The 15,864-nt window shown below is 64.6% G+C and overlaps 2 protein-coding genes across 5 annotated transcripts in view; both read right to left on the bottom strand.

The window, feature by feature from the left end:
• Nucleotides 1-58: 58 nt before the first annotated feature.
• On the bottom strand, nucleotides 59-10,378 carry CCDC154 (coiled-coil domain containing 154). Of its 2 annotated transcripts, none has more exons than XM_055100611.2 (17): nucleotides 9,881-10,378; nucleotides 9,345-9,537; nucleotides 9,064-9,244; nucleotides 8,819-8,859; nucleotides 8,436-8,531; nucleotides 7,962-8,085; nucleotides 4,631-4,732; nucleotides 4,421-4,549; nucleotides 4,225-4,343; nucleotides 3,715-3,841; nucleotides 3,482-3,619; nucleotides 2,357-2,476; nucleotides 2,110-2,186; nucleotides 1,632-1,749; nucleotides 760-846; nucleotides 339-523; nucleotides 59-205 (listed from the first exon to the last, which is right to left on the bottom strand). In XM_055100611.2, the coding sequence occupies exons 1-17, from the start codon at nucleotides 9,885-9,887 to the stop codon at nucleotides 79-81; spliced, it is 1,971 nt and encodes a 656-aa protein (XP_054956586.1). In that variant the 5' UTR covers nucleotides 9,888-10,378; the 3' UTR covers nucleotides 59-78. The 2 variants fall into 2 exon arrangements, with proteins under 2 accessions (XP_054956586.1, XP_054956585.1); XM_055100610.2 differs by having other exon boundaries at nucleotides 9,345-9,561.
• Nucleotides 10,379-10,498: 120 nt separating this feature from the next.
• CLCN7 (chloride voltage-gated channel 7) overlaps nucleotides 10,499-15,864 on the bottom strand; it is a 30,229-nt gene continuing 24,863 nt past the window's right edge. For 2 of the 3 annotated variants that reach the window (XM_034939584.3, XM_055100609.2), the window contains exons 18-25: nucleotides 14,840-14,891; nucleotides 14,530-14,657; nucleotides 14,245-14,330; nucleotides 13,919-14,048; nucleotides 13,219-13,278; nucleotides 12,955-13,131; nucleotides 12,570-12,650; nucleotides 10,499-12,281 (exon numbers count right to left, since the gene is read on the bottom strand). In XM_034939584.3, the coding sequence (XP_034795475.3) occupies nucleotides 12,195-12,281; nucleotides 12,570-12,650; nucleotides 12,955-13,131; nucleotides 13,219-13,278; nucleotides 13,919-14,048; nucleotides 14,245-14,330; nucleotides 14,530-14,657; nucleotides 14,840-14,891 (801 nt within the window). In that variant the 3' untranslated portion in view covers nucleotides 10,499-12,194. Of the gene's footprint in view, nucleotides 12,282-12,569; nucleotides 12,651-12,954; nucleotides 13,132-13,218; nucleotides 13,279-13,918; nucleotides 14,049-14,244; nucleotides 14,331-14,437; nucleotides 14,658-14,839; nucleotides 14,892-15,864 lie in introns of those variants that run through there. The other variant, XR_010110397.1, reaches the window with a different exon arrangement.

Raw genomic sequence — 15,864 nt, forward strand, 5'->3', positions numbered from 1 at the left:
GCCCCACAGGCCCTGGGGAGGCTGTCTCCCAGCACACATCAGGGAACCTCAGCTCTAATGAGTACAAAGCCGGCACGTTTATTTCTGCATAAACAGTGAGGGTGTGAGCTGCTGCACCTGCTCCTGGCTGTGGGGCTTCTCTGGGACCCCTCCTGGCCTCCGCAGGGCCCTGAGCTTTATGAGGGACGCCTTCCACCGCAGCCACCTGTCCAGAGATGCAGCACATGGCCCCTGCACCCCTGCACCACCCCCCGTGGCCCACCTGCTGCCTGTGGGCCCCCAGCCCTGAAGCCCGACCCAAAGGCCCAGGAGGCCGCGCCGGGATCCCTGCTGCCCACCTTGCAGCCTGGTACACGCCCCAGCAGTTCATGGGCACCACCTCGCCAGGCGCCATGTCCTTGATGAAAACCCGCGGCCTCGCCAGGGATGGGAGCGCCTTCCAGCTGCCCAGCGGCGTCCGCGGGCCCTCCTCACTCCACAGCTGGAGCACACTCTCCCGCAGGGTGGCCATCTCCTGTGTGCGCTGTGGGACGGGGATGCTGGTGTCACCCAGGAGCCAGACCTCCGGGCAGGGGATGGCAAACGGGGGCTTATCTCCCACTGGGAGCCTGGAAGCCATTTATCTTCAGGGAAACCCTGCCCATGGCCAGACACTTGGACAGACAGACACTGGCGCCTGCAGCAGGGCAGGCGGGGAGGCGGCAGGGCTGAGGGAGCGGGTGGGAGCTGGGCGGTGCCGGCCGGGCAGGGCCTCCTCACCAGCCGGGCCTCAGTGTTGAACCTGAGGTTCTGGATGGTCTTGTTGGCCTGGACGCAGTTTTCCAGCTTCATTATTTGGTTCTGAAACTAAACATGGCCCCCATTTGGGCACAGACAGGGCCAGTCTGCTGGCATCCTGCTGTCCCCACAGGCGCCCCGATATCCGCTGTTGAGTGCTTACAGCTTGGGCAGGGGCCACCTGCTGAAACGCTGGTCCTCGCCCCCACTGCAGGGCCTAGGACAAGCTCCGCTGAGGAAGCGGCAGCCTGAGAGTGGCCCTGCGGGGACCTGGCCAGGGCTCAGGGTTGTTCCCGCCCTCGTGGCTGCGGACGGCACCCCGGTATGGGGGCTCCAGGCATGTGCCTCCACTTAGAACTGCCAGAGGCTGAGACAAGCTGGGGTGGCCCAGGGACAGCTGTTTTTTTTGTTTTTGTTTTGTTTTGTTTGAGATGGAGTTTCACTCTTGTTGCCCAGGTTAGAATGCAATGGCGCGATCTTGGCTCACCGCAACCTCCACCTTCCAGGTTCGAGTGATTCTCCTGCCTCAGCCTCCCGAGTAACTGGGACTACAGGCATGCGCCACCATGCCTGGCTAATTTTTGTATTTTTAGTAGAGACAGGGTTTCTCCATGTTGGTCAGGCGGGTCTCAAACTCCTGACCTCAGGTGATCCACCCGCCTCGGCCTCCCAAAGTGCTGGGATTACGGGCGTAAGCCACCCTGCCTGGCCTCCGACCGGTGGTTTTCTGAGCGTCTCCTGCTGGCTGGAAAATGCCCCGTAGGCTGGGGGTCCTGCCTCTCCGCACGGCTGCCCCGTCTGAACCCGATGGCTCCCCCTCTCTCCCAGCTGGGTGCGGGCAGCCCCAGGACTACCGTGGCCAGCTTGCCCTGCATCTCCGCGATCTTCCGCCCAGGGTTGTCTTCCTTTAGCAGCTGCACAGATGATAGCAGCGTGGCCAGCTCCTGCCGCAGGGCCCCAACCTCGAACTCCCTGTGGGCACCAGAGGCCGGGGCTGGCTGTAGGGTGTGCTCGGGGGTAGGGGCAGGACCGGGGACAAAGGCCACTCCCACAGCCACCACAGGGTTAAGGAGGCTCGAGGGGGCTCAGCCCTGTCACCCCTCCAGTGGGGAAGGTGGGGGTCCCCAACGGGGGGTAGAGGAAGGGGCTGGAGGCGCCTCAGAGGCTGTACCAGGGTGGCAGGGTGAGCCCGGTGCTGGGCCCGGCCCGCGCTCAGGGGGAACAGGTCTGTCACGACACCAGGGGGCTTGTGGAGAGTAGCGTGGGGACCGGCCCAGCCCAGTGACGGTCAGCAGAGCCCCTGCCCCACTCCCAGGGCCCTGGAGGCTGTACCTGGCCTTGCCTTCGGCGGAAATCCTGACATCTGAGTCGCTCTTATGAAGCAGGCACTTGTCAGAGACACTCTCTATCTGAACACAGAGCCGGGAGCGGCGGGCAGCCCCAGGGCGCCATCTAGGACCAGCCTTGGCCTCGGCCCACACAGGGAGAGGGAGGAGGGGAGAGGACAAGGTGCAGGGAGAAGGGTCCCACGCCACCTCCAAGGCCCAAGTACACCAAGGCTGGCTGTGCCTTCACCCACCTGCTGGGGGAGGCCATCCACCTTCTCCCGCACCCCTCGCAGGTGTGCGGTCACCTCCTTCCGCCACCTGGCCAGGTCCTCCAGGGACTTCCTCTCTGCACCTTCCCATTTGGTCTTTGCCTGGGGTACAGACGCCCAGTGAGGGACAAAGCCCAGAGAGGGGGGACAGACAGATGGAAAGACAGACACGGGGAGCTCTGGGGGGCAGGCGGCCCCCACTCCCACTTCCAGCTCTGAGACATTTGTGCACAGGCCTGCAGGTGGCTGGGATGGCCTGGCTGGGCACGCTCTGGAGACACACATGCCAAGGCAGGGCCTGGGCAGCTGAGGGCCCATGGGGGCTGTTCCGACCACACAGGTGCCCGAGGGAGGCAGGGCAGGCCCCGGTGGGACCCAGCCCCGAAACGCAGGGTGTCCCCCACGTTTGCAGCCGCGCTCGCGTGTCGGTGGATGAGCGGGCACCGGGGGGCGGTGCCTACGCAATGCACGTTACGCCGCGGTGGAAGGGGTGAAGCTCTGCGCACGAGGCCCCGAGGAGCGGGAAACGGGATGCCCGTGGGTGTCACCGCCACAGCGGCCGCACAATGCATGGCTCCGTTTCCTGGAAACGTCCAGAACAGGCAGCCCCTGAGACAGGGAGGGGCCCAGCCGTCGCCAGGGGAAGTGGGGATGGGAATGAGTGCGGATGGGGCTGAGGTTCTTCCTGAAGGATGAATGCTCTGTAACTGTGAATAGACACACGGAACTGTGCACGTTCACGGGTGAACCGTGTGGGGAGTGAATCCATCTCAACAGAGCTGTTACACAGTGAACAAGAGCACGAGCGGTGGAGGCCGCTTGTCTGCCCCGCCGTGAGCTGCCCACATGGCCGGGCCGTGGGCCGAGGCTCCAGCTCAGGCCTCAGGGGCTACAGATGCTGGGCCGAGGCTGCTCAGCGGCTGTCCTGCCCCACGCAGGAGTCTCTGGGGCTCGGGGTCTCCCAGGTCCTGGGGACAGTCGCTGGGTGGGACGGGAGGCTTGGGACCGGCCTGTCAGGCCTCTACCGTGGGGGCAATGGTGGGCTGAGAGCCAGAGGGATTGGGACTCCCCATAGCCCCGCCTGCCCCCGCCCGCTGCCTGGCGCACCTCGGACAGCCTGAGGCCCAGCATCTGCTCCTGCAGATCGAGCCGGCTGCTCAGAGCCGGGAGATGGCCACTCAGCTCCTTTAACTGCCCGGCCAGCTGCGCCACGGATGCCTCCAGAGCCCGGCTCTTCTCTCGGAGCTGCAGGGCACAGGTGGGCGCGGGGAGGCCTGGCTGAGCGCCCATCCCGTGTGCGTGGGGGACCCCGTTGGGGACATGTTGCGCTACCCCCTCACCAGCGCCAGCTCTCCATGCATCTCCTGCCGGGCCAGCTCGCCAGCCAGCTGTGCGGCCTCCAGGTTCTCCTGCACATAGGCGGCCAGCTCCCCAGCCCGACTCTCCTCCAAGCGCCCCTTGGCGTCCCTAGGGGTTGGGGACACATAGACACCCTCAGTGGAGCCTGCCCACCCCTCAGCCCTGGGCCAGGGAGGGGAGCTTGGCTGCTGGCTCCAGAACCTCCCAGGAGACCCTGGGATCGGAAGATGGGGTGCGGTCACAGTCCACCAAGACGGGTTCACTCCCCATGGCCACAGCTGAGTGCCCCAGGGAGGGCAGGCTGGGCGAGGGACAGGAGGCCCCACAGGAGGGAGGAGGGGCCGCACCATCCAGCTGCAGCCCTCGGGGTGGAGCACTCTGCTCAGGGGAGGCAAGGTCCTTCCCTGCTGAGTCGGTCACTGCGGCCCCCTCCTGAGTGGGACATCAGGGGTCCTCCCGCCTGACAGCACCTGAGGCCCCAGGACACCCACCAGGCCTTCTCCTCAGCCAGTAGGACGCGGTTCAGCGACGCCTGGTTCTGCTGCACGAACTTGGTCAGCTGGGCCACGGCAGCATCCAGGCCCTGGCACTGCTCCAGGAGGTGGCTCTCCTGCCAGGGGGTGGAGGCCGCCCTGAGACCTGCACCCCGGCCCCGGCCCCACCTGCCCGCCGCCCGCCCGGCCCCACCTCATGCTGCCCCTGCAGGGCCCGCAGACGCTCCTCCATCAGCCCCCGAAGCTTCTCCCACTGGCTCTCCAGCTCGCCCCGCAGGCTGCCCTCCAGCTTCAGCCGCGAGCTCTCCGAGGCCTTCATTCTCTGTGGGGAGACCCCACTGTCAGCTGCAGGTCTGCGTCTGGGAAGGGGGGCAGGGCAGGCCAGCCGCGGGCAGGCTCCCACCTTCTCCAGGGCCAGGAAGCTCTTCTGCAGGAAGCCGCACAGCTTGGCCTCCCTCTTCAGGAAGCGCAGGCTCACCTCTTCGCCGAGCTTGGTCACCTGGGCCTGGGGCGGAGGCACATTGTCCCGTGTGCAGCCTCTGCTGGACACGCAGCCGGTCCCCCTCCTGCCCATGGTCTCCATCAGAGTTGGAGTCCCCTGCTGTCCCCAAGCCCTGAGCCCGGCTGAGCTGGGCCTGCCACACCCTCAGCTGGAAGAAAGCCACAGCGGGCAGGACCACTCTGTACCCAGACGACCAACCAGGCATGGGTTTGTGAAGCATCAGAAGGCCACGCTCAGGTGGGGTCCAGACACACTTGGCACCCACCACCAAGGCCGCCCAGGGAAGGCCCCCCAGCCGCCACCAGGCCCGGCAGGGAAGCAAGAGTATCGTGCAGGTGTCCCCATGCACGGGGAGCCAGGTGGGCTGGGCAGAGCCTTGGGGCCTTGTCTCCACACCAACAGCTGCTTTCCTGCCGCACCGAGGGTCTGAAGGTGAGGGGAGGGGGGAGGCGCAGCCGGCCCCATCCCTGCATCTCATACACCCAAAGGGTGGGCAGGTGGCACAGGCCCTTCATCAGCCACGGAGAGGCGCCTCCCGGGAAACATCCCCTCCACCCAAGCCCCTGCTGGCCTCCTGCCCCCCAGGAGGTCACCTTAGAGTAGATATTTTTCTGTAAAAAGCCAGATGGTACATGTTCCCACCTCATGGGATCTCTGTTGTAACCCTCTCAGCACGGCGGTTACAGCCCCCACAGTAGACATTGACAACATGTAAAAAATGTTCCTGTGTGCCAATAAAACTTTATTTACAAAAACAAGCAGTGACTGGTGCAATGACTCACTCCCACTTTGGGAGGCCGAGGCTGGTGGATCACCTGAGGTCAGAGGTTCAAGACCAGCCTGGCCAACATGGTGAAACCCTGTCTCTACTAAAACTACAGAAAGTAGCCAGACATGGACAGCTGTCTGTAATCCCAGCTACTCTGGAGGCTGAGGCAGGAGAATCGCTTGAACCCAGGAGATGGAGGTTGCAGTGAGCTGAGATTATGCCACTGTAACTCCAGCCTGGGCGACAGAGCGAGACTGTCTGAAAAACAACAACAAAAAAGGCCGGGCGTGGTGGCTCACGCCTGAAATCCCAACACTTTGGGAGGCCGAGGCAGGCGGATCATGAGGTCAGGAGATCAAGACTATGCTGGCTAACATGGTGAAACCCTGTCTCTACTAAAAATACAAAAAAAATTAGCTGGGCATAGTGATGCGTGCCTGTAGTCCCAGCTCCTTGGGAGGCTGAGGCAGGAGAATGGTGTGAACCCGGGAGGTGGAGCTTGCAGTAAGCTGAGATCACGCCACTGCACTCCAGCCTGGGCAACAGAGCGAGACTCCATCTCAGAAAAGAGAAGAGAAGAGAAGAGAAAAAAGAAAAGAAAGGACAAGAGAAAACAAAAGAAAACTTTTTGGGAGGCTGAGGCAGGAGGATCACTTGAGCCCAGGAGTTTGAGACTGGCCTGGGCAACACAGTGAGACCCCGTCTCTACAAAACATCAAAAAATTAGCCAGGCGGGCTGGGCGCAGTGGCTCACGCCTGTAATCCCAGCACTTTGGGAGGCCGAGATGGGCAGATCATGAGGTCAGGAGATCAAGACCATCCTAGCTAACACAGTGAAACCCCATCTCTACTAAAAATACAAAAAAATTAGCCGGGTGTGGTGGTGGGTGCCTGTACTCCCAGCTACTCGGGAGGCTGAGGCAGGAGAATGGCGTGAACGTGGGAGGCGGAGCTTGTAGTGAGCCGAGATCGTGCCACTGCACTCCAGCCCAGGCAACAGAGGGAGACTCCGTCTTAAAAAAAAAAAAAAAATTAGCCAGGCATGGTGGCATGCGCCCGCAGTCCCAGCTACTGGGAAGGCTGAGGCAAGAGGATCACTTGAGCCTGGGGGGTTGAGGCTGCAGTGAGCTGTGATCGCACCACCACGCTCCAGCCTGAACAACCAGGCAATATACCCTGTCTCAAAACAAAAAACGAGTGTCGGCCTGGCTTTGCTGCCTCTGGCCCTAGAGAGCACTCAGACACCCGGACTCAGGGAAAGGCAGACGTCCTCATGAGCGGCAGCTCCCCCACACCTGGCACCTTGGGAATCCTCAGCCCAGCACCTCTGCCTGCTCCACACGGCCACTCAGTAACTTCCTAAGGGGCAGTGAGAGGGAGGCTGCCGGCTCCAGGCAGTGGAGCTATGTGGGTGGCAGCTGGGTGCCCCGGCAGTCCTGGCCCCTCACCCAGCGTACTGCCTGATGCGCACGGGAGCTGGCTGCAGTCCCCGGTCTCTATTTGTGGAGCTCAGACCCGGGCTGCTGAAATGTGCAGCTGCCCGTTCCCTCCCCACCCACAGCGGAGGCCCCTGCTGAGGCCACAGCAGGAGGGGGAGCCGCTCCAGCCCCGTGGGTGGGACCCTGGCTTCTAGGAACTCGTGTCCTCGAGGAAGGTGAACTCCGCTTTGTGTGCAGGGAAAGGTGGAGCCCGAGAGTGGCTGTGGAAGGGGCTTCGGGGCTGCGATCTGTGGACCCGGGCAGGCGCTGGCTGTGTGGGGAGGGGTGGAGGCGGCAGGACACAGGCAGCTTCCTGCGACGAAGAGCGCCAGGATCTGCAGCTGCCGGCCCCACGTGGCAACTGAGCTTTTTTTTGAGATGAGGTCTCGCTGTGTTGCCCAGGCTGGTCTTGACTTCCCAGGCTCAAGCGATCCTCCCGCCTCGGCCTCCCAAAAGTGCTGGGATTTACAGGCGTGTGCCACTGCACGTGGCCTGAGCTTTTGTTTTTTTGTTGTTTTTTGAAATGGAGTTTCACTCTGTCACCAGGCTGGAGTGGCGCGATCTCAGCTCACTGCGACCTCCTCCTGCTGGATTCAAGCAATCCTCCTGCCTCAGCCTCCTGAGTAGCTGAGGCTACAGGTACCTGCCACCACACCCGGCTAATTTTTTGTATTTTTAGTAGAGATGGGGTTTCACCATGTTGGCCAGGCTGGTCTTGAACTCCTGACCTTGTGATCTGCCTGCCTCAGCCTCCCAAAGTACTGGGATTACAGGCGTGAGCCACCGCGCCCGAACGACCTGAACTTTCGAAATGGGGCATGTGTGACTGAGGAATTGAGTTTTAAATTGTCTACAACTATAGCTGATTTCAATGGACACAGATACGTGGTGAACGGCCGCCGTATCAGATGGCACAGGCCGAGAGGGTTAGGGTCTCCTCCTCGGCCCTCTGGGCGGCCCCCCTGAAGGCTGGGCCTGGTGGTACCTGCAACCTGGCCACCTCCAGGTCCACCCTCCGACTGCTGTCCTCCTGGTTCTTCTGCAGGGCGCCACAGGCCACCTCCCGGCCCTGCTCCTCCTGCTGCAGCAAGTCCGTCAGCTTGGCCAGTCTAGAGAAATCGGCTGTGGTCACACCAGCCCAGCTGGCCGGAGGGCCCAGCAGGGTGAGGCTGACCCACAGACTGGCCAGGCAGGAGGTGTACGACCCCCGCCCCCTGCCCCCCCGGAAAACAGAGGAACGGGAAACATAGCACCCGTGGCAGGGAAGGGCTGCTGCGAGTCTCTTCCCCACAGAGGGTCCGCAGCGGGCCCAGGCTTCCCGGCACGCTTGGCACCGAGGGCGGTGCCCCGCTGGGTTACTGGGGACACACGGCAGGGGGACCCGTGTCTTGGCTCAGCCAGGGACTCTCAAATGACCCCACGCAAGCTCCGGAGCCAGCCACGGGCAGTAGGCGCCCACCTGAGGCCGGCCTCTTGCTCGGCGCCCCTTCTCTCCGCCTCCTGTTGCGCCTGCCTCCTCCTGAGCCGAGTCAAGGCTTCCCGGACCTCCACCAGCCTGGGACACAACAAGCCACTCCCGAGAGGCCCAGGCGGGCTGAGCAGCCTCGGGGGGCTGCGGGTCTGGCCAAGGGGCCCCTGTGGCCACCTCCCATGGCTTTCCTGGGCCTCTGAAGGCCGCCCAGGCACGTACAAACCCGGCCTTTTCTAGCTAGACCTGGATGTGTATCCCTCACTCCAGCAACACCCCGCGGGAGATGTGGACCCCCCCCACCACACCTGCCGCTGCTTTCTCGCCACCACCTCCCCGCCCTGGGCCTGTGCCCCTAGGTGTGTGGGGGGTACCTTTTGTCCAGGGCCTGCATCTGGTTCTGGAGACCAGAGAACTGCGAGGAGGAAGAGGAGGCTGTGGGCTGGACCTAGGCCCGGGTGTGGCACCTGCTCCTGGAGTCCACCCAGCTCCGGCACCACTGGCCCCTGCGAGCTCTGGGCCTGGGCAGCAGGGGTGAGCTGGGCTCCAGGCCCAGAAGCAGCTGCCCCCAACACCCAGGAAAGGGGCATCTCGACCTGTGGGTAGGGGAGCCGCTCACCTCCGGCGCCTCCGCCTGGGCTGCCGGCCGCACCTCCTGCTGCAACTGCCTCAGCTCTGAGCCCTGCAGCTGCACGCGGGCCCGCACCTGGAGCAGCTCCCGCAGCAGGCTCCGCGTGGCGCGCTCACAGCGCTGCTTGTGCTCCCGCAGGCATGCCACCTCGGCCTGCAGCTCCACCACCCTGGCCGGGGCGAGAGTGGGCGAGTCTGGCGGTGCCCGCCGTGGAGGCGGAGGCGGCGGCGACGTGGTCCTCCCCCTCCAGCACCCCCTGCAGGGCTCACCACTGCTCCAGCTGGTTCCAGCGCTTGGCGGTGTCCTGCTCGGGGACAGAGGCCGTGGATGTCGGATGGCTGGACTCATACCTCTCTGAGAGCTCCTCCAGGCTCAAGGGCTCGGGGCTGGCCAGGCCTCCCGCCAGGAGGAGCCCCAGGTCTTCCAGGGTGACGGCGCTCAGCTGGGAAGGGGCCAATGCCCCTGAAGGGCCACTATCAGCCGGCTCTACAAGGAGGCATCTTGGGAGCTTGCCCCTTGGGGCCCGGCCCCCACTGGAGCTTATGGGAACAAGGCCCCAAACCCCCGCAGGACCCTCGCCCACCACCCGGAGCTCAACGCGTCTCCTTGGGTCACACAGGATCCAGACGGGCTTGGCTCAGAGAAGTCCAGGGCCCTGCCTGAAGACACACAGCACTGGGCGGCAGGAACAAGGCAGCACCCCACTCAGCGAGCTGGAGGGAGCCCGAGGTCAGAAGCAGAGCAGTCCCCACCCTCACACCTGTGGCAAGCCCCTCCCTGGGCCCCGCTCCTCCGCTCTGGTCACCTGACATGGCTGCTGGGCTGCACCGGCCACCCTGCCCGCGGCTGTAGCTTGGGCCTGGGGCCTCTGAAGTTGCCCAGAGCTGGGCACAGGCCAGGGGGGTCAGGAGCCAGAGGAAGTCCCGTGAGAGCTCTGGGCCTTGAGGGACGAGCTGCTGCCCTCGTCTGGCTGCCTTCCCAGGGTCCCCAGGGAGGCAAGTGTGGGGCAGTGGGGCCGTTCCAGAACCTTCCTTCTCTCCCCAGAACCTCACGGCTTCACAGCCCAACTGCCAATGGAACTCTAGCCCTCAGCTCTCCCACTCCCGCAGGGCCCCCCAACTGCCTGCTTCTGGATGGATCTGAGGGGCCCCACTCCCGAGAGGGCGCAGACACGTGTCCTCTGGCAAAGGGGACTTCTTCAGCTGCCGAGGGAGGGGAAGGAGGCCCTGACCAGGCCTGGGCACGCCGGGAGGGACGCTGGGAGCAGGGAGGCCGAGAGCCCCAGGACACCCCGGACACAGCCAGGCCCACGTCCGAGCGGAGCCCGAGGCCTGGGCAGCGCCATCGGGGTGAGGGGCACAGCCGGACTCCACGGGAACCCGTCTTGCTCAGCAGCCCCATTAAAAGGCAAGAAGCAGCGATGTGAATCCTAACCGCTGATTTTATTTAACCGAATATATCCAAAATATGATCACTTCCAGGTCCTCAGTACAGAACCACCGCGAGGGAAACCCAGACCCGAGTTTCCGGCACCGACTCTGAGGCCCGGGAGTTTTCTTCCTGCGTCACTGCAGCGTGGGCACCCCGGCCCGCCCCCCTCCACCTGCACTGCCTCTGCCTTGTCCCCCAGACCCACCAGCCAGGAGCCAGAGGCCCCCAGGAGGGAGGCTGAGGGGTGGGGACGAGGAAGAGGATGTGGCTGGTGCCCTGGGTGGCCGCAGCCGCTGTCTTTCACGCCTGTCCCACTCCACACGGTGCCCCAACCCCAGGGTCCCGAAAGTCCCAGGCTGTTGGACGTGGTCTGGGTGGGGTGGGAGGGACGACGCTGGCAAAGGCGGGTTGAGAGGATTTATTTCGCGCGTTCAGACCCAACACACTCGGACACCTTGGGGCCCTGTGAGGGCTAAGCAGGGTGGTGGCGTCAGCTCCCGGGGAGGCCCCACTCCCTGGGGAGGAAATACACGGCAGGGGGCCGCACCCAGCCCCGCACGGAGGGACCCGTGTTGCTCTAACAGGGACACTGAAGTTGCCTCTGACGCCCCGTGAAGGGCCTGTGGCGGCCCCAGACCCAGCCCAGCCAGGCCAGAGGAGCCTCCCAGGGGCCCTCAGGTGGTCAGGTGGGGGCTTCCCGGCCCCGGTGCCCGCCGGCCCTTCTAGCTGCCTGTGCTGGGCCAGGTGTCCTCTGAGGCCGGCAGGAGTCTGGCCCCTGCTGCACCTGCGCTTGGTGGCTGGCAGGGGCGGGGTAGGGAGGTCACCCCCGAGGCCGGGGTCCCCATGTGCTAGGGGAAGACCTGCCTTCCCAGCCAGTGTCCACAGGGCAGCCATTCCACACTCTGAGGCTCAGGGACCAAGGCAGGGCTGGGTGTGGGGCCCAGACTCCAAGCTCTGGGGGTTGGGGGACCAAGGCAGGGCTGGGCATGGGGCTCAGGGCCTTGGAGGTTTTTCTCAGCTCTCAACATCACAGCACAGGGCCCGTGAGTCACCCCAGTCCTCTGGGCCCGTGTACCCAAGCCGGATGCAGGCCGGGGAGTGCACGTGGGGCTCCTCTGTGGCGCCAGTGTGAAGCTGCTCTCCGGGGCGGTCGCAGCCTCCAAACCCTGGTGCTACGAGTCCGTGCCTCAGGCCCAGGGACCACAGGCCGTCTGCTCATGGCTGAAAATGAGGCCAAGCAGCTCCCAAGTCTCGAAGACTCCACTGGTTGTGGAGGCAGAGGGGCCCTTCCAGGGCAGGGCAGCCCCCGGGGCAGCAGCAGGGGCAAGGGCTCTGTCTCACGCACACGGGCACAGGCACGCAGGTGCCGGCCCTGCCGCTGGCTCCCAAGAGGCCGACAGCCCGGTAGGGAGGTCACACTCACACAGCTGATCCCTGGAGATAAACCTAGACGAGGAGAGCGGAGGCTGGGCCTGCGCAAGGAGGCGCCAAGGGGGGAGACCACTGCCCACAACAAGGTCAGTCCCGCGAGACGGTCAGTTCCGCGCCTGCCGCCCGCCCAGCTGCAGGGTGCTCGCCATTGCCACTGCTGGGGAGCATGGCTTGGGCCGAGAAACCAGTGACTCCGGGAGGAAGTGCAGAAGGGCTGGGGTGCCAGCGCCAGTGCCCACCATGGGCAGGGCTGGGCCTCACGTCTGGGCCAGCGAGAGCTCCTCCAAGCCTCCCTTTCCCAGGCGGTACCTGGCGAGGTCCTTCCTGGTCACCAACCCGACAACCTGCAGGACAAGGCCAGGCCACAGTGACACACGGGTCGGCTCCCGCCTGCCTGTGGAGCTCCCTGCCTTGTGTGTGGCTGGGGCAGCACAGGCCGGGGGCCCTGGGGGTTTCAGCACAGCCCCCGAGCTGAGCACGGGGCTGGGGAGGGGTGCAGCCATGGGGCATGGACCGACTCGGTGCTGGGTCCTGTGCTTCCGTGTACCCTGCCGGGAGCTGAGAGTAAGCACGGGCAGGAGGCAGAGGGGAGCCCTGCACGGCATGCCTGCACCCCCACCGCCCCCGCTCACCTGATTGCGGTTGTCCACCACCACCAGGTGCCGCAGGCCCAGGGCCCGGAACAGCTTGAACACCCGTGGGAGCGATGCCTCCTGCAGCAGGGGCACAGCCGTCAGTGCCCACCCACACGGCAGAGGCAGGCGGGACCCTCACCCAAGCTGGCTCCCTGCACCCCCCACCACGGCGTCCAGGCACGTCCTGAGCCCCCACGCCCGTCTGGCCAGCCCGCTCAGCCCCTTGACTTCAGCTCTAAAGCCTGCCAGGCCCTTCACAGGAGACAGAGTCACCGAGTCCTCTCCGCTGTGGCCCCCCCGGCTGCCCCTCCCCGAGGCTCTGGACCCTACCCCCTGCTGTTCAGTCCCAGGCCCCACGCCCATGCCCATGCCCTGCACATGCCTGGGGCACCGTGTAGGGGGAGGGGTTCATGAACTCGGAGAGGTCCATGGTGCACTCCCGCTCGTCCTGGGACACGTGGATGGACTGGATGGGTGGGAAGCGCGGGTAGGCGTCACGGAAGTCCTTCAGCCTCAGGCGCCGCTGCACCAGGCCCATGTTGGACCGCTCCACAAACACCTGTGGGCGGCAGAGCCCTGTGTCAGGCACCCGGGCAGCACCCCCTGGGGCCCCCACCCGCCCAATGGCCCGGAGCCTGGCACGCACCTTGTGCTTTAGGAGAACGATGAGCTGGGAGCGCAGGATCAGGCCCTGGAGCCGGGCAGGCTGCAAGACAGGCCTGCGGTCAGGGCCACGGGACCGAGGGTGGGAGGCTGCGCTGGAATGCTGTGTCGGGCCCCGCTCTGACCCTGTTCCAGCCAGATTTCCCATCTGGGCATGGGCCCCGTGTCAATGGCTACCTGCTCACACCAGCCTCGCCATGGCATTCCACATGCACAATGCCACGGGACCCAAGGATCGGCGACAGGGTAGCAGGGCCTGACCGCGCACAGCAGAGAGCCAAGGGCCCAGGGATGGTGGCTTTGCTGCAGGGCAGATGCAGCCCCACTGGGTCCCAATAAAAACCAACCTCCAAACACCCAGTGTCCACGTCTAAAAGACACACAGCAGTAGCCGAGCTGTGTGTCCTGTCAGGGCCTCCTGACAAAGTCACGGCCCCCAGTGCCACGGCTCTCAGCCTAGCCTGGGTGCCAACCCCAAGACCCTGCCAGGCCGCAGCCCCCCCTACCAGCCTCAGTGTCCACACAGCCCTCCATGGCTGCACACTCAGCTTCCAGCACTCCTGGAACTGCCAGTGCACCCAAACGTGCAGCTTCCCCGTCCTGCAAACCTTGCCGTGTGCTTCCCACCAATGGACTCGACAGAGGTCACATAGGCAGGACTCTGTCTATGGGGTGCCCGGTACCTGGGTGTCATCGGCATGCTCCACCACGGGGAAGCCGTTGTGATTGGACGCCGTGTCGCTCAGCACGTCCACAATGACGCCGACCTTCTCACGCCACCTCAGGCAGGTCACCGGTGTGCTCATCACCTCCCTGCCGGAGGAGCCCGGCCACACACGCCCGTCACGCGCCACCAACTCCCACAGTTACCTCTGCGGGCTGGTGAGGTGTGAAGCCGCTGGACAGGAAACGCGGGGCTGCCTGGAGCCCGCAAGCCGTGCATCCTGCCCCTGTGCAACAAGAGGCCGCTGGACACCCTCCCCACCCACAGGTGTCCTGGGTGCTGTACCTGGCAGTGAGTGAGTGTGAGGTGACCGGGGCCTCCCAGTGCAGGAAGGGCACACTCTGCAGCTGAATGTGCATGTCGTACAGGCCCTGCGGGCGGGGCGGGAACACAGGGCTTGAGGAGTCCACACCCACCCCTGGAGCACCGAGCCTACCCCTGGGAGCCCAGAGGCCGCCCCCAGAAACCCTGAACCTACCCCCCGGGACCGGCTGTTTGGAGGCTCACAGGGGCCCCTCCCCTATGGCAGCACCCACGCTCTCAGGGTGAGGCTTCGAGGCCCTGGCGCACCTCAATGAAGACGTCGCCCACGATCTTGGCGGTCATGAGCACCAGCATGATGGGGAAGCCGTAGGTCACGTTGCTGGTGGCCTCCATCATGATGACCGTCAGGCTCAGTGTCATCCGCACAATCCCGCCTGCGGGAGCCATCATGAACCCCAGCACGTCCACCCTCCTGGCTCAGGGTCACGTGGCCACTGCCTTCTCTGCAGCACCCATCCCATCCACCTGCTCCCAGACCCCAGCCCCGCAAGGACAGCCATGGCCCCCTCCAGACCCCGTGGAGCTCCCCACCCATCGGGCAAGGGCTGGAACATACCCAGCTGGGCAGCAGCTCCCATCAGGGCATATTTGCCGGGGTCCGCCCAGATCTGTGGGAGGTGACACGGAGGAGGTGTCAGTGTGGTGGCAGGCCCAAACCCACCAAGATACACAGACGGAGGAGGCCCTGCCCGGGCCCAGCAGCCCCACAGCCAGGAATGAACCCCGTGGCCGCGTACACACACACACAGAACAACCTAGCACAGTACACCCTGCTGCGGAGGCTGCATCCTCGGCCTGAACCAGGCGCTCAGCACCCGAGCAACAGGGGAGTGGCAGGCATGGAGGGTGCAGAGGGCACAGTCACCACGCAGCAGCCCAGGCCAACTAAGGAGCACCGCCCAGCATGAGGAGTGAAACCCCAGCACACATGACACAGAGAGCCCCGGGAACATCAGGCTGGGCCACAGAACCCAGGCACGGAGGCCGCAGATGCTGACTCCACGTAGAGGCAACGCTGGGGGCAGGCAAAGCTAGAGACCACAGGACCCCGGTGTCTGCCAGGGCTGGGGGCCGGGGAAAGCGGGGCACGAGTGTCGGTGGGCACAGGGTTTCCATTCTGGGATGACGGAACATTCTAGAAGTGGTAGTGACGGCCGCACTGCCTCGTGAACGTGAGAAACGCCGCTGAACTGCCCTCTTTAAAACGATGAGTTTTACGGTATTTGAATCATGTTTCAATTTTAAAAACCAAACCAAACCCTTGTGCGGAGGGAGATGGGCAGAGCACATGGGCCTGGGGAGCAGGAGTGGGCGCTTCCTGCCGGGGCTGAGAAGCATGGCTGGGGGCTTCCTGCCAGGGCCTCTTACAGGTTTTCAGTCTTATTTAAGCGACTGAAATGAGAAACAGAAGACATATAAGGGAACCCAGTCCCAGCAGAGGCAGGCAGAGAAGGAAGGCCTGCGGGGGCTGAGGTCTGGAGGGCAGTGTATGCCACTCTGGCCCCCGGCCTCACAGAGAGCAGCCCTGGCCGGACATCCACCCCATGGAGTCTAGAAACAGCTCTGCAGCAGCCCACAATC

Source organism: Pan paniscus, chromosome 18, assembly GCF_029289425.2.
Source record: "Pan paniscus chromosome 18, NHGRI_mPanPan1-v2.0_pri, whole genome shotgun sequence".
Classification (NCBI taxonomy): domain Eukaryota; kingdom Metazoa; phylum Chordata; class Mammalia; order Primates; family Hominidae; genus Pan; species Pan paniscus.

Excerpts from the sequence above, each read along its gene's own strand:
- CCDC154 (XM_055100610.2), bottom strand. Across the intron at positions 4,733-7,961 it reads TGGAGGTGGCCAGGTTGCAG|GCCCAGGTGACCAAGCTCGG; the intron begins GTACCACCAGGC and ends CCTCCGCCCCAG. Across the intron at positions 3,620-3,714 it reads TGCATGGAGAGCTGGCGCTG|CTCCGAGAGAAGAGCCGGGC; the intron begins GTGAGGGGGTAG and ends TGTGCCCTGCAG.